The sequence below is a fragment of the Rutidosis leptorrhynchoides genome, chromosome 2, assembly GCF_046630445.1.
Source record: "Rutidosis leptorrhynchoides isolate AG116_Rl617_1_P2 chromosome 2, CSIRO_AGI_Rlap_v1, whole genome shotgun sequence".
Lineage (NCBI taxonomy): Eukaryota > Viridiplantae > Streptophyta > Magnoliopsida > Asterales > Asteraceae > Rutidosis > Rutidosis leptorrhynchoides.
Window position 1 is genome coordinate 131,294,315 of NC_092334.1, and position 24,669 is coordinate 131,318,983.

The 24,669-nt window shown below is 35.3% G+C and overlaps 2 protein-coding genes across 4 annotated transcripts; one reads left to right on the top strand and one right to left on the bottom strand.

Annotated features, from left to right (window-relative positions):
* Nucleotides 1-3,396: 3,396 nt before the first annotated feature.
* LOC139891407 (probable polyamine transporter At1g31830) lies at nucleotides 3,397-11,446 on the top strand. Of its 3 annotated transcripts, none has more exons than XM_071874375.1 (2): nucleotides 3,397-3,579; nucleotides 9,732-11,446. In XM_071874375.1, the coding sequence occupies exons 1-2, from the start codon at nucleotides 3,415-3,417 to the stop codon at nucleotides 11,190-11,192; spliced, it is 1,626 nt and encodes a 541-aa protein (XP_071730476.1). In that variant the 5' UTR covers nucleotides 3,397-3,414; the 3' UTR covers nucleotides 11,193-11,446. The 3 variants fall into 3 exon arrangements, with proteins under 3 accessions (XP_071730476.1, XP_071730478.1, XP_071730477.1); XM_071874377.1 differs by lacking the exon at nucleotides 3,397-3,579 and adding an exon at nucleotides 8,572-8,658; XM_071874376.1 differs by lacking the exon at nucleotides 3,397-3,579 and adding an exon at nucleotides 8,600-8,759.
* A 4,033-nt stretch (nucleotides 11,447-15,479) lies between these two features.
* Nucleotides 15,480-17,648, bottom strand: LOC139891408 (uncharacterized). The gene is made up of 2 exons (XM_071874378.1): nucleotides 17,483-17,648; nucleotides 15,480-16,503 (listed from the first exon to the last, which is right to left on the bottom strand). The coding sequence occupies exons 1-2, from the start codon at nucleotides 17,613-17,615 to the stop codon at nucleotides 15,662-15,664; spliced, it is 975 nt and encodes a 324-aa protein (XP_071730479.1). The 5' UTR covers nucleotides 17,616-17,648; the 3' UTR covers nucleotides 15,480-15,661.
* Nucleotides 17,649-24,669: the final 7,021 nt, after the last annotated feature.

Here is a 24,669-nt window from a genome sequence, read left to right on the forward strand (position 1 = left end):
CCATTGTGTAGGACGATCAGAGCGAAACCTTTCAATTGTAATCGTTTGTGTACTCCACCGGATCATTACGATCTTTATATATATATATTAATATTTTCTCCGGAAAAAAAAATTCAACAAAAGTAAAAAAATTCAATTCAGTCTATTTTTTTGTTGGATGGGACGTGAGAGTTCAGTTCATAAACTACACAAAACTCATGGCCCATTATTCTATATTACTATTACTATTACTATATTATCTAATAAACAAAAATGGTGAATAGTAACTAGGGGTATTTTCGTTCTTTCACCTTTTTTTTCTTTAATTCTAATTAAATTTCACCACACCAACAAAGACCTCCACACTTTTTTCAAATATTCAAATCGACCCCCCAAACAGGGGGTAAAGTGTCAAATAATCATTTTCATAAAAAATCTTAAATAAACTCCACCCAAATATTCAACGGGTCATATCTTCTCGCTCACAACGAGTTAAATTATTCCGACACCATCGTTAAACTCGAAATAATTTTAGGAACACAATGTCACTAACTATACGCAAAACGGACGCTTTTTAAAAAACGCTAAATATTGGGGGTACTTTTCATACACGTTAATTTTGCGTTAAAATTTTAAAAGTCGATAATTACATAGCTAAACGCGGAGATGAACATATATTGTTAATTTAAAATAACATTTAAATCTTTCACGGGTTATACCTTTTAGTTCGACTCGAGTTGCGCTTCAACGACATCATTTTTTAGTCATGAAATAATTTTACAAACTAAACGCAATAAAATACATTGAAAACCGAACCCCCGGCGCGAAGCAAGGGTTCAACAACTAGTTATTATCTAATGTACATGAGTAGTTATTATCTAGATTATTTTTCTAATTAGGTATACGTACATTATTAGCACACGTCATTCTAAATCACACCTACCCTTAATTATTTTTCTAATTTTCCATCCCCAATTCCCCATTGTTAGGGGCAGAGGCGGTACTATGTGTTAGTAAAAGAGGGTCATGGCCATCCTTAAATTTTAACTTCTAGTGTAAAATTACTTATATTTTAAGATAAAATTATAATATTACCTTTATGGCCATCTTAAAAGTTTATAAATTTAGCAATAGCCCTCCCAAAATAGTTTTTCACCTTCCGCCACTGGTTAGGCGCTTGATAATTGCATAGAGCTAAAGCTACAGTTGCATATTCACTAACTTAAAAGGGATTACCATCCTTGCTAGATTGATGGTTGAAACTGAAAAAGATCATTCATTTCGTTATGTTTACCGATTATTAAAGCTTGCTTTGGTTTTGCCTGTTGCAACCGCAACGGTCGAGAGGTGTTTTTCGACAATGAAGCTTGTAAAATCATATTTGCGTAATCGAATGAATGATGAATTTCTTAACAGTTGTCTTCTTGGTGCCATAGAAAGAGATACACTTGCTAGTGTTACGGATGAAGCAATATATTATGGATCGCTTTCAACGAATGAAAGATCATATGGGGCATTTATGTTAGAAGATAACTCGATTTGTTATATTGGTACTTAATCATGTTTTATTATAAAAAAATGACAAAATTGCTGAAATAGTCCCTGTGGTTTGTACCAAAATGCTGATTTAGTCCCTGTGCTTTTTTTCGACTGATTTCGTCATCGTGGTTCGCAAATGATGTTGATTTCGTCCCTCCGGATGACGGCCGTTAAAAAATACTGTTAACTCATGCCATGTGCTAGACATGTGAGGGTATTTTTGTCTTTTTCTCCTTCCCTTCTTGGTTCGTGCGTGGTTCAGGTGTTTGGTTCAAAAATGTCAGTCATCCACAGTACATGTAGAATCAAGCTCAAAAATATATAAATATTGAATTTTCAGTAGCAGCAACAAACAACTTAATTCATTTATTTTGATTAAAACAATGTTACCACTACATTACACATGTTCAGACACCAATCTATTCAAATTCATCAAATTAGTTGGGTCATCGATTTATTATCCGATCGTATTTATAACTGAATAGTGATTCGTTGTAGATCTAAAACATGATTCGTTGTAGATCTAAAAAAACACATATTGGTAACCCAAACCACAACCAGTTTCAGATCTAGTCGGAGTTCTTTCAAATCTAGCCGGAACGATTTCTAAAGCGAATAGAACACCCAAATTAGATCTGAAACAACAACCTTGTTTAGATCGCCGTTGCCGAAGTTTAAATCGCGACTACCGGAGTTGATGATCAGTCTCGGTTACCAGAGTCGATGAACCATCACCGCTGCCGGAATAGATGAACCGTCGTCGATGGTACAACTTCCGTTTGAAATTTTCATTTTAAACACAAACATTGAAATCATAAGCTTTCCGTTTGAAATTTTCATTATAATAGCTTTATTTGGGTTACAATGTTTGTATTTGTATATACAGCTTCCAATTTAATCATTTTGTTTCTAAAAGCTTTATTTATTATTTGGGTTAAATGTTAGTCTTGCAATTTAAATATTTTGTTTGTAAAAGCTTTATTTATTATCTAGGAATGAATACAATTTCTTTTTTGTTTGTTGGGTAGTAATTTTGAATTATGATCTTGGGTTATATATATTAGGGTTTCAAAGGAAATGATATTTCAAAAAGAAGGATGTATAATGTCCAGGGGGTTTGTTGAAGGATGAGGAATTTTGGGTTTTTTTTTTTTTTCAATGTTGGGTTTTGGGATTTGTAATTTGGGGGAAGATGATGAAGATAGGTTATGAAGTTTTTCAAAGGAAAAAGAAACAGAGGGACCATATCAGCAATTTTGTTCAAAGAAAAAGATAAAAGGACATTTTTACCCTCATGTGCTTGGCATGTGATTGAAGTTAACGGAATTATTTAACGTCCGTCAGAAATAGGGACTAAATCAGCAACATTGACATACCACGATGATGAAATACGTCAAAAAAACCACAGGGACTAAGCCAGCATTTTGATACAAACCACAGGGACTATTTCAGCAATTTTGTCTAAAAAAATTATTTGGCTTGTTATATTTTAGTATTATTTTCTGATCTCATTCCTCTAAAATCCTGGTTTCGTCACTGCTCGGTTGGAGTTAACGTCGGTTTGTGAAGTTTACTTGTTTCGATTCGTCTGGTTTTGTCATCTTTCGGTGTTTCAGTTGGATCTTCATTTTTCGATGAAGATGTCGTTTATGATAGTATTGTGCTAAAAAAAAGTTAGGCATTTTCTCCTTCACAACCATTTCATTAATTAATAATTATTGCATTTTCTCCATTAATTAATAATTAATGCATTTTCTCCCGCACAACCATTTCATTCAAGAAAGTGAAGTGATCATCTTTGTGAGTGTTTACGGGTGTTGTTAATATCCCGAAATAAGTCAACAAATTATCGTATACGGAAAGTTGTGCGGAAGGTAAACACCGCCACTAGGTTACATGGACGAACAAATGGATCCTCAAGGACAAGGTTTAGATCAACAAGCTAAGCAATCTATTGGTATTAACGAGGTGACAGTAGAGAATGGATTGAACGTGAAAAGTTTTGTGGCGGGTTCATCGGCCAAAAGCTCAAATGATAGCATTGTCAAGGGTGATGAACAGGTAATTGTTTTCTTAATTATTTTGTAACGAGTAAAACAAACTCGCATTTCGTTGCGAGATGTTTTTGATCGGTTAACGATCGGCGGTTTGATTAGTTAATGATCGATTAATTGGATGTTTTAAAATATAAAGGGAAAAAATGTTGGGAAAAAGTTTTTTTTAAAAAAAAGATAAAAAGAGTGAAAAAAGAAATTGGATTACCAAAATACCCCGAAGTTGGGGGTATTGACGGTAATGTCATTGTGAATAGTACCTTGTTCATCAAAATAGTATTATTGATGACGATGATGATGATGATGATGATGATGATAATAATGTTAATTTCGTGGTTTTGATTTCTAGTATCCACAACTATTAGTAATTGTCATGCATATGAATATGAACAAATGATCATGGTGTTAGAAGCATTAGATGTGCAGATGTGCAACTTATGTTACTTTTTGTTCTAGCTCAGAGTGGTTTGTAACTTGATATAATTTATAACTTCAACTTATATTATATGTTATTCCATCCGTCTCAAATTAATAGTAGGACAAATGGCTAAAATAATCTAATTTATTTACTTTGACAATAAAGGTGATAGTATGAGTATTGTTAATGCCCGAAAAGAATTACGTTTTTTAATTTGACACAGAAAAGGACTATGACTTGAAAAAGTGTGAAATTTTTGGGGGTAACATCGTCATATTCATTAAGGATCGTTGTTCAAAATACACGGTTGGTCCATGAAGTTTGTTAAAAAAAAATTGCAATGGTTATTCTCTTTATCATCTTCACCACCATCAACTTCATCACCATCATCATCTTCATCACCACCATAATCTTCATCACCACTCATGTTATCACCACCTTCATCGAACATCATCATCATCATCATCATCATCATCATCAACAACAACATCATCATGTTCATCACCACCATCATCGAACACCTTCATCATCATCATCATCATCATCAACATCTCAACATCATCATCTTCATCACCGCCGTCATCGAACAGCTTCGCTTTGCAGATTTCGACGACCATTGTTGGCAGCAAGTGGTGGTTGGTGGCAGCTAACATGGAAACTGCCTCAAAACTTGATAAAAATGCACCAAATTGTGCAGATTGTAGCGGTTTACCATCACTAGTCTTTCTCCATTCATAGATTTTCACGTGTTTAGGTTTTCCTGATTCGATATAAATCTTCAAAACCCCCAAAAAAGTTAAACAAAGGTCAAAAGTGACGTGATTAGTGGCGGAGGTGATTATCTGAATGTTTCTGACGTGAGTAGTGGTGGAGGTGGTGGTCTGAACGTTGTCGACGTGATTAGTGGTGGTTTTCGACGTTATGTAGCGGTGGTGGTGGTGGTGGTGGGAGTGAAGAGGTTAATGAAGATGATTAAGAGGATAACCATTGCAATATATTAACAAACTTCAGGGACCAACTTGTATTTTTGATACCGATCGTTAATGAATTTGACGATGTTACCCCCAATTTCACACTTTTTCAAATCGTAGTCCTTTTCTTGGCCAAATTAAAAAACGCAATCTTTTTCGGGCATTAGCAAAACCATATTACATTTATTGTCAAATTGGGTAATTTAGATTACCTTTTCGAGCCATTTGTCCTAGTCATAAATCCAACAAGTAACTAAATCAACCCGTTACAAAAACAAAAAACTATCCAACAAGCACTAAACAAGTCCGAGGAGTGATCAAAACAATCGATACACAACAATTAAAACGAGAGGCAAAACAATGCCAACCAGATATTAAACAACCCGAGTTTCTTCGCAGTCAAAAGAAATAGTCTAAAAGAAATAGTCTAATTATAAATAATATTTATATTTATAATTTCGATTTATGTAGATCAAAATGTCTTTTTAACGTAATACATATAATTCACTAAGAGAAAAAAAGATTATAACATGGTCTATTGGTCCATAACTTAGTAACCTAACTTGATTTTTTCTTTTAATTATTTCGATTTATTTATATTCTTATAATAAATATAAAGAAAGAGAACAGGAATATAAGGAAAAATAAATCAAATTCTAGATGCAAAATGCTTATGAACCATTAAAAATTAATAGTTAATACTTCCCGCGTCTCATCAGAAATGTGCATTTTGACTTTTAATAGTCTTTTTTTAACGTTAACTTTAAATATTTTAATGTTTTACATAATACTTGATGATAATTATATGGATGGATTCGATTTTTAATTGTGTTTTTATTACTATAAATTTAAGCAAGTATTATATAACACACACAAAAATATTTAAAGTCAAAGTTGCAAGAGATACACTTTAAAAGTCAATAGTGAACACTTATGATGGAACGGAGATAGTAATTAATAATTAATAATTAATAACTATTATTTAATACTAAATAATTAATATTAATAACCAAAATAATTAATTAATATTAAAAAATGATTAATTTAGATTCGGAGTATTAATTTAATTTTAATTAATAATTAATATAATAGTTAGAATAAAAAAGAAAGAAACCAAACAAAATCATGTCACATAACATTGTTAGACACTTGTACCTAATTTTGAGTTGGATGTCACTGAGAATTGTTGATGTATCCTAATTGACATTACCAATGATTTTTTTGTTCATGTTTTTTCAAAAAAGTGTATCCACAATTCACAAACCTATTTCGTAACTTGGCAAATGCTCTTCCCAATATATGATTGATGCCAATTGCTGAGTATTTTTCTTTAAACGACAGTATCTGCATCATTCAGAAAGAACTTAACCACTTTCGCGATTATATGTCACTCACACACGCATTAAGAGGAAACCCAAATCACAACAATCCTATAGTTGATGGTTGAAAAAAAACCCTTCCAAGAAGTTAATTGCTGGCAGTACTATTAAATCTCGATCCTTGAAATCGAACATACATCTACTCGTTAAGAAAAAAACATGTCGCCCCTCGCATGCCAATCGCTGATTGAAGTCAATCGATTGATATCAATCGCTTCTTAACTGTCTCTTAATATGAACGTTTTTTCTTCATGTTTTGTGAAGTAAAATTTAGCCCGATTTAGAGTTTAGGGTTTAGGGTTTAGGGTTTAGGGTTTGGTGTATAAACCCAAAACACCAAACCCTAAACCCTAAACCCTAAACTCTAAACCGTTCGTATTAAAAACTCAATCTAAATCTAAATCCTAAACCCTAAATTTCTAAACTCTAATATCTAAACCCTATAAACCCTAATATCCAAACCTAATATCTAAACCCCAATAGTTAAAACCTCAACATACGCTCGAAAAAACACGATAATTGTTATATATTACTTCTTCGAGCGTTTTCCCGCTAAAATAAAAACATTTATCACAAAGTGTCTCTACTAAATGTTCATATTTTCATCTCATCTATAATGTTCGTGAACAAAGTTTTTTCAAAAAACGAAGAAAAAAAAAGTTTTTGCTTCCCACCGCTTCCCCCCGATTGGTTACTTCCCTCTTGATCCTACCACTATATATATATATATATATATATATATATATATATATATATATATATATATATATATAAAATAGTGGTAGGATCAAGGGGGAAGTAACCAATTGGGGGGAAACGGGGGGAAGCAAACTGTTTTTTTTTTCATTTTTGAAAAAACTTTGTTCACGAACATTATAGATTGGATGAAAATATGAACATTTAATAAAGACACTTTGTGATAAATGTTTTTATTTTGGCGGGAAAACGCTCGAAGAATTAATATATAACAATTATCGTGTTTTTCGAACGTATGTTGAGGTTTTAGATATTAGGGTTTATAGGGTTTAGATATTAGGGTTTAGAAATTTAGGGTTTAGGGTTTAGATTTAGGGTTTAGATTGAGTTTTTAACACGAACGGTTTAGAGTTTAGGGTTTAGGGTTTAGGGTTTGGGTTTATGGAATAAACCCTAAACCCTAAATCGGGCTAAATTTTACTTCACATAACATGAAAAAAAAAACGTTCACATTCTTCACGAACAATATTATCTTGAATGTTATTTTTGTTGATCGTTTTCCAACCTAAATAATATCATTCATCACGAAGTGTCTTTTCTAAATGTTCATATTTTCGTGTGATCTTGATGCTGAAAAACAAATTCCAAAAAAAGCGAAAAAAAATTTTTTTGCTTCCCCCCGCTTACTCCCGATTGGTTACTTCCCCATTGATCCTGCCCCTATATATATATATATATATATATATATATATATATATATATATATATATATATATATATATATATATATATATATATATATATATATATATATATTATTATTATTATTATTATTATTATTATTATTATTATTATTCGGTTTACACAAAAACAACAACAAAACTCAATCTCACATGTGTGGAATATGAGGGATGTGAGACGTAGGCGATCCTTCCTCTACCTTAGAATAAATAAAAATCATTTATCCACCCCGAGTGAAACACCCTCAAGAGTAGAGAAAGCCCTCTCTCTCTGTTCGATAGATAAAGAGATTCAATGGGACCTCTGAACAAAAAAAAAAAAAAAAAGGAGTCACATGAGAAACAAATTTCTATGACTTTTAAACCATGCACTGAGTTCATTTTAAGCTCTAAGTTTTTTTTTTTTTTTTTTTGAAAGGCAAGCTTGCATCGGTCCGGACCGAAGCCTAGTCATCATTTGCACACACACGCGCGCTTTCGGGCAGGAAACCCGAACCACACTCTGAGGATCCGACCCTTTAACCATCCCGAGGGGCAGGCGGGCCGGATCTTAGTCCCGGAGCGGGTCGGTAAAACCTCCCCTTTGGGCCACCTTCAAGGAATATATTTCAATTCCTAGAGCGGGTGACGAGGCTCGAACCCGAGACCTCTAGCCCTGCGAGTACACAAGTGTAACCGCGGTACCATTGAAGCAATGCTTCGTTGGTATTTTTAAGCTATAAGTTACATTCAAGTCGCCAATAAATCAACACTTGTTATTGAGTTACTTAATTGAGCTGTATTCTGTTTATGAAACAAAATATTTAACGCCCCTGATCGGACATAAACAACCCAGAAGTCGAGAAACAAAATCAACGAAACCGTTAAAAACTTAAACCCCAGGTGAGCTGCTACCAATTCACAATCTTTCATCTGAGTACCTGGGAAGCTACCAAAACCCATAAAATTAAAAATCATCACCACCACCAGTTCTTCATTTCATGGTTTGTATTATTATTCAATTGTAACTTCTTTTTTTTTTTTTATTTGACTCCATGTTCCATCTGCTGTAGCTTAAGTAACTGACTGACTGCAACTGTCGATAATATCCAGTCGTAATCTTTATAACCTGAAGGTTTTATGATCCCAGTACTTCATAAATTTTATTACTTGTTGTCATTATTAGTTGCATTTGGATAGATTTAGTAAGTTTCTTTGACCAAAATGTAAAATTGCTGTTTATTCATCATACAATTCATCAGTTATGCACTTTTGAAAGCTTTTAGTTGTGTATTACTACTAGTACTATCAGACTTTTAGATCTGAAAGTGTTAAAAGAAGTGGCCTAACATATGGGAACAGTTGTTTAACTGAACAATAATGAATTTAAGTTTGCATATGGCCATATAGCCTGCTTTAAGTGAATATTGACAACATTACATTTATAAATAAGTTGTATTAGCATTGTCTAATACTGAGGTTTTATAGATTGGTCTCTTTTTCAAGCTTTGGTCAAGTTTAGTCAATTTGTTTCATTTCTATACTTTGGTGCTGTAAGTTCAGCTAGTTGTTTTATATTACTCTGTAATATATTATATGTTTCAGAGATAGTTATCAACAAATGATCTTGATGAAAAATATTGGGATTTGGGATAGGTAAGGAAAAAAAGACATTAATTGTGAGAAGCACAATTATTTAAGTTACATAAATAAGTAGAGGTGTCAAAATGGGCGGGTCATGTGTATAGATGGTAATTCCGATCCAGTTATCTGTAATCGTTGTTAAAGTTCTGATCTTTTCATGTTTTGGCCTATTTGAGTAGCTTTAACTTGAGTTTTCTTGTCATATAATCTCTAACTATAAACATTTTTAAATTATTGCTTATTGGTTTTTAAAAAGTTCTGATTTTTTTGTGCTTTTGGTTATTTTGTAGCTTCAATCTCCATTTTTATCCTCACTTTTTTACTAAATGCAGAAATTGAGGAACACTGCAAATAAACAAACATCTATTCCTATGGGAGGATATAACGTCGAATATTCTGGAATTAACGAAGCGCATTCACCTAGACGCAATACCAATAACAACTGCAAAAAGATCTCGATTTTTCCGCTAATTTTTCTCATATTTTATGAAGTATCTGGGGGACCGTTTGGTATCGAGGACAGTGTTAAGGCAGCGGGCCCACTTTTAGCACTTATAGGGTTCGTAGTGTTCCCATTTATATGGAGTGTCCCCGAAGCTTTAATAACAGCCGAAATGGGTACAATGTTCCCAGAAGACGGTGGTTATGTGGTTTGGGTCTCATCTGCTATAGGTCCATATTGGGGGTTTCAACTAGGTTGGGTGAAATGGCTTAGTGGGGTCATTGATAACGCTTTATACCCAGTTCTGTTTCTTGATTATTTAAAGTCGGGTTTCCCAGTTTTAAGTAACGGGTACCCGCGGATCCTTGTGGTTGCAGGATTGACTATTGCTTTGACTTATATGAACTTCAGAGGTATGACAATTGTTGGGTGGGTTGCTGTTCTTTTGGGAGTTTTTTCGATTCTTCCGTTTATAATCATGGGTCTCGTTTCGATACCAAAAATCGAACCTTCAAGATGGCTTGTTTTCGACTTGCATACGACAGATTGGAATCTTTACTTAAATACCCTTTTCTGGAATTTAAATTATTGGGACTCGATTAGTACACTCGCGGGTGAGGTGGATAACCCGAAAAAAACACTCCCGAAAGCTTTATTCTATGCTTTAATCTTGGTTGTTTCAGGCTACTTTTTTCCGCTCCTTGTGGGGACCGGGGCAGTCCCACTAGACCGTCAGTTATGGACAGACGGGTACTTTTCAGAAATTGCGAAAATAGTCGGTGGTGTATGGTTAAGATGGTGGGTCCAGGCAGGTGCTGCCATGTCAAATATGGGAATGTTTGTAACTGAAATGAGTAGCGACTCGTTTCAACTTCTTGGTATGGCTGAACGGGGTATGCTTCCCGAGTTTTTCGCTAAAAGATCCCGTTACGGGACTCCATATATCGGGATCTTGTTCTCAGCTTCTGGTGTCGTTTTGTTATCACAGTTGACTTTTCAAGAAATTATTGCTGCTGAAAATTTTCTTTATTGTTTTGGTATGGTTTTGGAGTTTATAGCTTTTGTAAGGTTAAGAATGAAGTATCCAGCTACGACCCGGCCTTATAGGATACCGGTTGGAACAATTGGTGCAGTTCTTATATGTGTTCCTCCAACTGTTTTGATTTGTGTGGTTTTAGCTCTGTCTAAGGTTAAGGTGGTTGTTTTGAGTAGTGTTGCTGTAGTTATTGGGCTAATGTTGCAGCCGTTTCTCAAATGGGTCGAAAAGAAAAGATGGGTCAAGTTTTCGACTAGTGCTGATCTCCCGGATCTTCATAATGCTCATGAGAATATAGAGTCTTTGGTGTATTAGTAAACATTAAGTTGCTTGACAGCATGGCAATTGTGATAAGAGTAGTATTGATGTTTAGATCTTGTTTAAATCTTGTTGTAAGATAAGATTTTGTGCTGTTTTGCTTTTTTAAGTTAAAGGGATGGTATTCGGTACCGAACCGTATGGTACCGATACCGAATTCGTCCAGAAGTGACTACCGAATACCGAACCGTATATAAGAACCGGTATCGGTTCGGTACCGGTTTCGGTTTGTGAATTTCGGTACCTATACCAGTACCGAACCGAATTTGATTACATAATACGTTCATTTAAGCATAATTTCAATTAGCGTGCAACCACATTTCATATTACTATAACAAGTATAAACAATGGGAAAGAAACCCACCCTTCCATTTGTAATAACAGCTAGTAAACTAATAATTTTTATCAGTACAATTGTTCGATGGTCAGTAAGTAAGTTTTAGTATGTTTAACTCTCTTTGTTCCATCATGCTTCACTTCTATTTCATCATTATCATTATCCTTTTTAATATTAAGCTACATAAAATACCCATTTTATTCTTTAGGAAAACACCCTTGGGTGTGTTTGGTTGGTGGGATTTCAAGGGATTTCATGGGATTTGCATTTAAAATCCAATAAAATGATATGTTTGTTTCAAGGATTTGGAGATGGGATTTGTAATTTTAATCCCATGAATGGGGATTCTTAAATCCTTTGGGTTGGGGAAGGATTTCAATTCCCAAGTCTCTTTCTGTCAAAATTAGACAAATTAAACCCACCTAATCTCTTTTTCTTCCTCACAAAACTGATATCCTATTCTTTATGATAGCTTCTTCCATAATACACTACTAAATTCATTTACGTTTACGTTCTCTTCTTCAAACACATATAAATGTTCAGTCCCATTTCCAATATTTTCTTTTTACCAAACATCATATTCATATCATAATATCATATTCTATAAATAACTTCATCTTTTACAAATCAATTTCTACCAAGACCTAAGAACCATCGCCGTTGCTACAAATTCCGGTAAAGAAAATGAACAACCTTCATAATGAACAGATCGACGTTATGTTCTTGAAGTCGGGTGCAAACGGTTTTGGGTTGTAACTGATGTTCATAAATCGGTTTTGGGTTTAAATCAAATTCGAGTTTTTGTTGTTGCTTGCGATTTTAGGATTGTAACTGTTGTTTCCAGCGATTATTGTTGTTATCGATGTTGTTGAAGAAAGAAGATGAGGTATTTTAATCAATTTTCTAGGATTGCAGGGGAGATTGTGTACAACAACAATTGTTTTCATCGATTATTGTTCTTATTGATTGATAACTTGTGTTCAACTCGCTATCATATTTGTATATACGTTGTTTGGTACCTAATATATCTGGTAGGTTGGGTTGTTTGTTGGACGTGTACGTATATGTATGAAATATAGCTCGAAATATTTAGTGTTTTTTTGACGATTTCCGTTTCGCGTATAGTTAGTCGCGTTGTGTTCGAAAAATAATATCGAGTTGAACGGTGGCCTCGGAAAAATTTAGCTCGCACCGAGCGAGAATATAGGACCCGTTATTTAGTGTTTTTTTAACGATGTCCGTTTCGCGCATAGTTAGTCCCGTTGTGTCCGTCTGATTTTTTCGAGTTGAACGGTGGTCTCGGAAAAATTTAACTCGGACCGAGCGAGAAGATAGGGCCCGTTAAAAATACGGGTGGAATCATTTTCTTTGGTTTTTTTTAAAATTATATATTTACGCTTTTTACCCCTAAAAAGTAGAAAGTTGGGGGTCGTTTTGTATATGAAGCCGAATTTGAGGGGCCGGGTGTAGTGTGCACGCAAACTCAAAACGACATTCGGATAAAACTGAAACTACGATTTTGCCCATGCATATCAGTATATAGGGGTGTAATGAACCGCAAGCCCTTCAGAAAGACATAATAAAAAAAAGATAAGAAAGGTTTGGTTACGGGAACCAACGGTGACGAAGGTTACCTACTTTCGGTAACTCGGACCGAGCGAGAAGATAGGGCCCGTTAAAAATACGGGTGAAATCATTTTCTTTTGTTTTTTTTTAAAATTATATATTTACGCTTTTTACCCCTAAAAAAGTAGAAAGTTGGGGGGTCGTTTTGTATATGAAGCCGAATTTGAGGGGCCGGGTGTAGTGTGAACGCAAACTCAAAACGACATTCGGATAAAACTGAAACTACGATTTTGCACATGCATATTAGTATATAGGGGTAATGATGAAGAAAGAAGATTTTATCTGTATGTGGACATATATGTTTATTGCTTATTTAGTGCAGCTTTACTTTATACGTCTTGTGCTCCGCAGAACACTCTATAGTACGTTTTTTTTTTTTTTTTTTTTTACGGCTCTGTTTCGGGAACCATCAGCAAGCGTCTACTTATTGGCGACTTGACTGTCGCTTAGAGCCTAAATAGAATCCCAGGCAACATTTTAAAACCCATGGAAATTTGTTCCTCCATTTTCATGGCGATGGCATTTACTTTTTTTTTTTTTTTTTTTTGGCCGGAGGTCCGTTGTAAACAATCTCTTTATCTGTCGAACATAGAGAAGGAGGACTTTCTCTACTCTTGTGAGTGTTTCACTCGGGGTGGTGAAATGACTTCTCTTTGTCCTAGGGTAGAGGAAGGATTGTCTACGTCCCACCTCCCTCATACCCTACAAGTGTGGGATTAGGTATTGTTGTTGTTGTTGTTGTTGTTGATGAAGAAAGAAGATTAGTTATTTTAATCACTTTTTCAAAAATCCTCTTGATCAGAAACGTGAACCAAACAAAGATGGGATTTCAAATACTAGCATTTTAAATCCTATGGGATTTGAAAACCTATGGGATTTGAAATTCAGGGATTTGAAATCCACGGACCAAACGTCACATGTAACTAAGGATAGCAGAGATCACTATCTTCATTTCACACTACATATTGGAAAATTTTACAAATTTTATTAATTTGAACGTAACACACTGTAAAGATTATTGTACCTTCTTCAAATGACTTATAGTAAACTTAGCAAAAAAGAATTCCGAAAGAGTAGACATAATTCCTTAACAATTTCCCTACACACTAAAGAACATGGATGCTTTGTTCGTTTTTTAGCCAAATGAGTTGCACAAACGACACTACAAAACAAAAACAATTCAACCATCAAACTTTAGTCAGCATACACTTTCACACCTCAAAATAGGGGGGACAAATGTAACATCCATATTTTAATACATAACCTTAAACAAAGTCCACCCATATTTCTAACGGGGCATTTCTTTCCCGCTCGCGACGAATTAAATTTTTTCAACACCACCGTTCAACTCGAAATAATTTTACGAATACATCGCAACTAACTATACGCGAAACGGACACCTTTTAGAAAACGCTAAATCTTTCGGGCAATCTCTCATACATATACGTACACGTATAATAATCAATCCAAATTAACCGCATCATATTGATGGTTCCACCCCCCCCCCCCCCCCCCCCCTCTTTACACGAATTTTCTTTTCGTTAAAAACGCGCATTCCATTAGGCACACTAGATACTAACCACGTGTCTCCAAACACCCTCGTAGTAACGTGTTTTTAATTCTATAAATACATAACGCTACGTTAAAAAAAAAAAAGTGTTGCTGCTGCAGCATCGCGCGGCCGGCTCTTTGCTACTTAATTCCATATGTAACACTAAGATCAGAAACATTTGTCCACAAATATTGGCTACTTATAAAAATCGGTACCCGAACCGATATTACCAGTACCGAACCGATTAGTACCGAAACCGAAAAACCCTCAAACTAAAAACCGATACCGAAACCGAATCCCTATCGGTACATGTTTTCGGTACCGGTACCGGTTCGGTATCGGTATTACGGTATTCGTGCTCATCCCTATGGTTGCAACAATTGCTACTCGGGATCGCTACTCTGGCCCCAGTACTCGGTCGTAACTTTTGATGGAGTAATCGCCAACTTGAGGAGTAATCGGTTTAGACTTTTTATACTTTAAATAATACATTTTCATAATTATATGTGTAAATATACAAGAATTCATTTTCTTGACTTTTACCAAAAAATTCTAACATAAATATGAATTTATACTAAAAAGTTGACTGATGTTGACTTTGACCAGTTTTTACCGAATAAATCTGATTTTGACCCACTGACCCAATTAATTACTCGAAATTTGAAAAATTGTCTAGGCCGATTCTAAAAAGAAGTACTTGGGAGTACTCAGCATTAATCGGAGAGTTTTACAACACTGCATAACATACCGTACCTAGTGCAATTTAAGCTGGTCAATGCGCTTTAAGTTTTGTTTTTATTACATCAAAAAACAAGAAAACTGTAAACCAGTACTTCTAAAATCATCCAAAACTCCAATCTTAATAATAAAACTTACCAAAATACCAGTCACACAAAACTAGTAAACAAAATAAACGTTTCGCATCGACACAAAAGCATGAACACAACATGTTCATATACGCCTTTGCTTCCTGAGTCGGCATCCATTATGAGGCTTACGTGTCGTGTCTTCAATATACACAATAGGATTCTTATCAGATCTTGAATTAGTGTACCCATCTCTAAAACTCTGAATTGCCGTCTTCTTTTTCTTGAAATAGGTAAACCCGTTAACTTTCACAACAACCGATTTTAACCCCATACTTTTAGCAACTCGGCCCACATGTTCAGCCGTCGCGTCAGCCGAGTATCTAGAAACTTTCGGCCCTCCTTTCATTTCGGCTAAAGATCCCGCAGACGATCCCGTTTTCTTATTTCCCTTAGAATCTGTCACTGTAACAAACGTGTTGTTACGCAGTATTTTAATATGAACGATATCTGCGTTCTGCTCTAGCCCAGATCGATAGTTATCATTCATATTATTATTATTATCCCTCATGATTCCTCTAACGAAATTCGAGTTTCTACTATTTTCAATTGACCCAAAACCCCTACTGAAAGGCCTAACATCCCGACCCGTTTCAGCAGGAGCTAGGGACCTGTCACTGTCAAACATTCGCCTGGACAAACTCTCGAAATATCCAGGATTTCGACCCGTTTCAAAAAGTGGTTGTCTCCTATTCATTTCATCTAATCGAGTATTTGGACCATCAAAGAATCCAGTATTCTTTTCTGTATCAGCGGGCCCATTGCCCAGGCCTTTCTCAAACTCCTTTGGGCCCACAGTATGTATAGAGCTTGCAAATTTCAAAGAACTACAAACTGAATTTGCATGGGGGAAACCAACTTTTTTTAGGAAACTTGGCATAGCATTACGAAGAACGTGCGTTGATGGTCCATTAGTCTCAAAGGATCCTGCAAAAGCGTACACATTTTTCTTAAATTAATTAAAAACAAATACAAAGAAACAAATCAAAGTAATATAAAACTTATTCACTATCGGGAAACCTACTGGAGCAGATATACGTCACATGATTATAACTTTTAAACCATAGCTACTTTTCTAACATAACAAGTCTAATCATTTGAAGTACAAAGGAACACGATACCTGGATTATGAGATAATAGATACATATACTTTATGCAAATTTAAAAGTATATAATAGTACGCAAGCTATCTAACAAGTAACTGTTTTTGGACAAGCAGTTCTTGTAGCCCATGAATTTGCAATGTTAGACATGTCATATCAATTAAGAAGATTATTCAACCATTTGTTGTGAGCCCATAGGCAAAACCAATGTAGTAATGATAATGACCAAACTGGTATGTCTAAATGAAAAATCCACCTAAAATAACTAAGAAATTCAGAAGAGTATATCCAAACAATAAAAATAATTCAATGTTCATGAGACAGGTGAAATACTATAGCATCTGAATTTGAGTATTATGGTGAAATATATTATCTTTAAGCCAGTTAGCTACTTTTTTATATAGATGATCACATTTCATTGTTCAAAGAAACACCTTACTATAGAGTTATAACACCTGCTAGAGCAACAAGAGAGTTACAACTCTTTACTCTCTTGTATCTATAGATTTATTACTGTAAACATTTTATGTTAAAACATACAAATCACTAACTAGATTAACCAAAAAACCCTACTAGCAATAATAAGCAGTTTACCATCACAACATCAACTAATAAAAATATATGAGGTACAAATTACATCTTAAAAGCAGTATAAATCGTCGTAAATCAAGTGACCTGTATCGGAAAACTTAATTCAAATACCGTATATTCCAAAAGCTTAATCATTATGATATACGAATTGAGCTTTTCAAGCACAGGTTATACGAATTTAACATAAATAAAAGATGAATGTAACAACTTGCCGGAAAATAGATCACGTTTTTGTGTGATTTTGGAGAGAGGCTCATCGGAGAACTTGACGGACGGATTAAAACTCCGGCCGGAGATACCGCTCCGGTAACCGGGAAAACGCGAAATGATTCGTTGAAAGACCATTGGATTGAAGTGAATCTGGATTAGGGTTTCTGCAGGGAATCAGCCTCAAGGGATGCATAAGATATGTAGTGAAAGAACAATAATTTACATATCACGTCCTTCTATGTTCTTGTATTGATTCTTAACCGCATATAATTTGTTAGAGTAAATTGTATAGTGTTTTTTTTTTTTTTTTTTTTTTTTTTTTTTTTAATCTCCAAAACAGATAAGAATACAAAAGGGCCACCATAAAAATGGCTCAAAAGCAGAAAACAAAGCCAAACAAGCCTACTCGAGACGCTATCTAAAATTGAGTCTTAATGTGCACAAAACAACACAATTGAAACAATTAAAAAAACGTAGCTAGAAACCAAACGAAAATTCAACCAAAAAACCCCAATCAAGAGCCAAAGTTTGAATCGTTTACTTTAAACAAATATGAAGACTCGCTACTAACCCCGTCATCATCAAACCACCATTCCTAAATTCATTAAAAAACCACCATTAACTAAAGGTTCGCCCGTCCCCGCCCCAATACGTTTCCCTTCAACACTCACAAAAGTAAAACCGCATTTGGCCTTCCGATTAGAAGTCTCCTCATTCTTATCCTTGCCACTCGAATCGTGCAATCGTAACGACCCATCTGATACCATCTTTTTCTTTTCTTTCCCTTTTCTCTTGCCCGTCCCTCTCGTAACACTCGTCCTCTCCCATAAAAACAAAACTTGTTAGCGTGCACGTGCCAACTCTTACAATGACCTTTACAATCCTTATTCGCACAAATACAATACTTATGACCCGCACTATTTTTGGTAGCAACATTTGCCAAATTATCAAGAATAGCATCATTAGTAACCACTCGCTTTTCGTGTTCCAAGACATCCTCAATACGCCTTTTTTTTTTACCGATGACCACACCCAACCCCCACTAACCTCATCAAGCACAATTCCAATTCTATCCAAATTAACCGCATACGAGTCGGCTTGTTCTCCAACGTCCTCGCAAATATTTTTACCATTATCTAAACCCGTTGAATTACCCGTCAAATCCATCCCACCACTATCAACAAGATTATCATAACAAACTCGAGAAGCAAAGTCGTCGTTAACATCAAAACAACCGGAAGCTCTCACAACCGCATCATCCACTCCCGTAGCAATCTCCGAATCATGAATCACTTAATCATGTACAGTTGGTCGTGTGGTTAACTCCAAATTATACGAGTCTGTCATATTCTTTTTAAAATTACATAGATTGTTCCTGAGATTTGATAAAATGAATGATGCTTGTCTTTTTAGCTAGTGCTGGTTAAAAGGATACATTAAGTAATAACATGTGCTAGGAACATGGAGGGTAATGTGGTATTTTTAGGTTTAGCTCCCTTTAAAACTCCTTTTTTACTTCCCAATCATCCGGATTAAAAAAAAAAAAAAAAAAAAGTTAAAGAGGAGCTAATATTGAAAATACCATATTGTCTTCATGTGCCTAGCACATTGCTTAACTGATCCTTTTAACTAGTGTTAGCTAAAAGTACCGGTGTTGTGCATTTTATCAAATGTGAGGAATGTAATTTAAAAAAAAAAAGGACGACCTGTATAATGAGAAAATAGTCATTAATGAAATTTACATAAATTTAGAATTAGTTACGTTTTAAAAGTTCACTTGTGCAAATATTCAAACAAGATGGTGTTCGCGGTTCACAGGTTCATAGATGGTGTTGGCGGTGTTTTGGGTCTTGATTTGGATGATCAGTCATAAGTGCTTGTTAATAACAAGGTTTTTCCAAGTTAGATAACTTATCTTTGACCTCTGATTGTATTCATGTTGATGGTGATTTTGTTGGTTCGTAGGATTCGGGGTCGGGGTTGAACAAGGAGTGTTCTTCTTGTTGTGATTTGTTTAGGGAGAACATCCGTGTCATAATAAGCATATGCTTTCGGGTAACGGTGTGCATCTTTTTTCTAAACCTCAAAAGAAGAAGGCGGTCTCTTTGGTTTTGGCTTTTTTTTTTTTTTTTTTTTTTTAACAGCAAACAATCGAATATATATTAGTCAAAATCACTCCCTAGCAAGGCGCTAAGAGAGACTTACAATGGTTGTTGAAGCCACAAGTTCCAATTAGACACTGTTAGACTATATTATTTATGTAGCCCATGTATTATGTATGTTGGGCTTAGCCCCTTATTAGATGTTAGGGTTATTGGCTATATATAGCCCTTATGCATGTACTGAACAATTCATTCACAATAATAAGATATCAATATTGCACTTTAACATGGTATCAGTTGCCAAAGAAAACCTACAACCCTAATCTACCAAAAAAAAAATAGCAAAGCCACCACACCAATTCTGAGTTCTTCGTTGCTGAATCCAATCATATACTTCATTTTTTTTTTATCAAAAGTTCCATCACCACTTGCTATACTTCCAACACATAGCAATATCTCAACCTTATTCATCATTCCACCACCGTCCATTATATTATATGTTTAATATATAACAACACTCCAACAATCATCATCATTACTTTATCGCCATTCTTTTTATTTATTTATTTTTATTCGATCACAAATACCAATTGCACTTGATTTTTTGTTAGATCACAATTACCAATTGCAATTGAAGTGAAGACACGTTGCCACTTCTTTTCTTTCAATCTTTAGGTTTGTGTCTTCTTTAACGAGAAAAAAAACAAAGTCAGCAGCTATATCAAGTAGGTCAAAAAAAAAAAACAACTGTTTATTATGGCCGGATATCAGTTTCAGGCCTAACTTTTGCAGATTATTGAGGCCCAACAACAACAATTGACTCAGTCTACCAATCCCTCTTGGGCTCCATTTAATTACTCACAGGCTGTGCTTAATTCTGATGAGCCAAGCCCAGTTCAGCAACCACAGGCCCACTACACCGGCCAACCCACAGCTTACAGTCAGTCCACTAACTTTGGACCCACTCAGACTCAAGAGACTGTTCTTCCCAACGCCTTCAGTGCCATGACTCCTCAGGATTACGGGGCCGCCGGATGGCACATGGATACTGGTGCGTCCACACATCTTACCTCATGTATTGATAATCTTAGTACTGTTTTTAATAATTGTAAATATCCATCAGTCGCCGTTGGCAACGGGAACACCATTCCTGTCACCAACACCGGCCATAGCTTGTTACCTAATGTTCACCGACCTCTCCACCTCAACAATGTGCTTGTAACTCCCAATATTGTTAAAAACCTTATATCTATTCGTCAGTTCACTCGTGATAATATTGTTTCTGTTGAATTTGATCATTTTGGTTTTTCTGTGAAAGATTACCTGACACGTCATCTTCTTCTCCGATGTGATAGCACCGGGGATCTGTACCCATTTACGTCACCCACAACTCCTCAGCAAGCTCTTCTCATCAGTCCTGTCACATGGCATCAGCGTCTAGGACATCTCGGACATGATGTTTTTCGAAGACTTCTTTCCAATAAAGATATTATTTGTAATAAAACGTCATCTCCTGTATTTTGTCATGCATGTCAGCTTGGCAAACATGTGCGACTCCCTTTTTATGTTTCTAGCTCTAATGTTAATGCTACTTTTGATATCATTCATTCTGATCTGTGGACTTCACCTGTTACTAGTCTTAGTGGTTTAAAGTATTACATTATATTCCTTGATCATTATTCGCATTATGTATGGGTTTTTCCGTTACGCAATAAATCTGATGCTCTTAATACATTTATACACTTTCGTGCTTTTGTACGCACTCAATTCAAAAAATAAATAAAAGCCTTCCAGTGTGATAATGGGGGCGAATTCGACAACACCGCATTCCATCAACTTCTTCAATCAAATGGCATTCAATTCCGTTTTTCTTGTCCTCACACTTCCCAACAAAACGGGAAATCCGAACGCATGCTCCGCACCATCAACAACCAAATTCGCACGCTTCTTTTTCAAGCTCACCTTCCACCCACTTATTGGGTAGAAGCTCTTCATATGGAAGCCTATCTCCTAAACATTCTTCCCTCCTCCGCCATCAAACATGAAATACCACACTTTCGGCTATACAAACAAAAACCTAACTACACCACACTTCGTGTCTTCGGATGCCTCTGCTACCCTCACCTACACACTACCAACAAACTCGCTCCTCGCTCTACTCCTTGCATCTTTCTTGGATACCCCTCCAACCACCGGGGTTACCGTTGTCTTGACCTTACCACTAACAAAATCATCATCTCTCGTCATGTCACCTTAGACGAGACTTCATTCCCTTTCGGTTCCATGACACCCACTCAACCACCATCCTATGATTTCCTCGATCCTCCACCAAGTCTATTCTCCCGATCATTTCACCTATCTGGATATGACCCCTCCAATTCCGGAGACACAACCTCCTCCTGATGAGGCTACCGACCATGCACCTCCTCCCACTCCTTCCCTGGAGACTCAGCCTCCTCCTACTGAGGCTACCGCCACTGCTCCTCCCCCAAACACTACCTCGGAGACACAACCACCCCCTATTGAGGCTACCTCCTCCACTACTTCTACTCATCCCATGATCACTCGTGCACGTCTTGGTACCACCAAACCAGTTCAACGCCTCAACCTTCACACTACTGTCATATCTCCTATTCCTCGCACTTACCCTGACGCCCTCAACGACCCTAATTGGAAACAAGCTATGACTGATGAATATACTGCTTTAATTAACAACAATACTTGGAAACTTGTGCCTCGTCCATCGGATACGAACATAGTTCGCTCCATGTGGCTATTTAAGCACAAGTTCAATTCAGATGGTAATTTGAGCAGATACAAGGCTCGACTCGTTGCTAACGGTCGCAGTCAGCAGGTTGGCATTGATTGTGATGAGACCTTTAGCCCGGTTGTCAAACCGGCATCGATACGTACTGTCCTCAGTTTGGCGATCTCTCGACACTGGCCTGTCCATCAGCTAGATGTTAAGAATGCCTTTTTACACGGACAGCTTTCAGAGACTGTTTATATGTACCAGCCACCAGGGTTTCGAGACCCCAGATATCCGGATCATGTCTGCTTATTGCAGAAATCTTTATACGGCCTTAAACAGGCCCCTCGCGCCTGGTTTCAGCGCTTTGCAGGATATGCTCAGCGGATTGGTTTTCACCAAAGCCGCTGTGACACCTCTCTTTTTATTTATCATCAGGGATCCGATACTACCTACCTGCTCTTGTACGTTGATGATATTGTGTTGACTGCTTCTTCTACAGGTTTACTTCAGCGGATTATCTCTTCCTTACATCAGGAATTTGCTATGACAGATTTGGGACCATTGGACTACTTTCTTGGGATTCACGCCACTCGTACTGCATCTGGAATGTTCCTCTCTCAGAGACAGTACGCCACTGAGATCATTGAACGAGCTGGTATGCCCACATGTCATCCATGTCGGACCCCTATTGAACCAGGTGCCAAACTCACCAGTCATGGCTGAAAGGACCCGTTCATATACATTATAAATGATTCACAATAGTTGATTACATTGCGAGGTATTTGACCTCTATATGATACATTTTACAAACATTGCATTCGTTTTTAAAAGACAATCTTTCTTTACATCAAAAATTGATAGGCATGCATACCATTTCATAATATCCACTATCCAACTATAAATTGATTAATAATAATCTTTGATGAACTCAATGACTCAAATGCAACGTTCTTCGAAATATGCTATGAAAGACTCCAAGTAATATCTATAAAATGAGCAAATGCACAGCGGAAGATTTCTTTAACACCTGAGAATAAACATGCTTTAAAGTGTCAACCAAAAGGTTGGTGAGTTCATTAGTTTATCATAATCATTTATTTCCATCATTTTAATAGACCACAAAAATTTCATTTCCAGTTCTCATAAATATACGTCCCATGCATAGAGACAAAAATAATCATTCATATGGTGAACACCTGGTAACCGACATTAACTAGATACATATAAGAATATCCCCTATCATTCCGGGATCCTCCTTCGGACATGATATAAATTTTGAAGTACTAAAGCATCCGGTACTTTGGATGGGGTTTGTTAGGCCCAATAGATCTATCTTTAGGATTCGCGTCAATTAGGGTGTCTGTTCCCTAATTCTTAGATTACCAGACTTCAATAAAAAGGGGCATATTCGATTTCGATAATTCAACCATAGAATGTAGTTTCAATTACTTGTGTCTATTTCGTCAAACATTTATAAAAGCGCATGTATTCTCAGTCCCAAAAATATAAAGGGTAAAAAGGCAAATGAAACTCACCATACTGTATTTCGTAGTAAAAATACATATAACGTCATTGAACAAGTGCAAGGTTGGCCTCGGATTCAAGAACCTAAATTAATTATATATATTTATGTGTTGGTCAATATTTGTCTAACAAATTAGGTCAAGTCATAGTGTACCACAATCATAATGCTCGAGACTAATATGCAAAAGTCAACAAAAGTAAATTTGACTCAAAATAATTTTCAAAAATCTATACATGATTAATATATAGTTTAAATATCGTCGTTTTATATTTTTTAAAAGATTTATTAGAGTAAATAATATAATTTATTTATTAATAAATAAAATTTTATATTAAATTTATATAATAAAATATACTTTTATATATATTAAATAATAAAATTTATAGGGTTCATTTAATATCATAAAGATAATATGATAGGTATTATTAAAGTAAGTTATTACACATAGTAAAATATGTTTGTATCACATATTTATTTGATAAAATAATATCTATAATGATAGTAAGTAAAAGTTGTATTATTTTGTAATAATAATTATTATTATAAAAATATCAATATTTATAATTACTAAGATGACATTATGATAAAACGATAATTTTAATTATGATAACTTTAATATTTATGATAATTTTTAATATTATCTTTAAAATAATAATTCTATTTAAAATAATAATAATAATAATGATATTTTATAGTAACAATGACATTTCTATTAAAATGATAATTTTTATTAAAATGATAGTTTTAATACTAACGATACTTTTAATAATAATAGTAATGATAAAAATAATAAGAACGATAATTTTATCT

Coding starts and splice junctions, on each gene's coding strand:
- LOC139891407 (XM_071874375.1), top strand. CDS start 3,415: ATGGACGAACAAATGGATCCTCAAGGACAAGGTTTAGATCAACAAGCT. Junction 3,580..9,731: donor TTGTCAAGGGTGATGAACAG/GTAATTGTTTTC, acceptor TACTAAATGCAG/AAATTGAGGAACACTGCAAA.
- LOC139891408 (XM_071874378.1), bottom strand. CDS start 17,615: ATGGTCTTTCAACGAATCATTTCGCGTTTTCCCGGTTACCGGAGCGGT. Junction 16,504..17,482: donor AAAACGTGATCTATTTTCCG/GCAAGTTGTTAC, acceptor ACGCTTTTGCAG/GATCCTTTGAGACTAATGGA.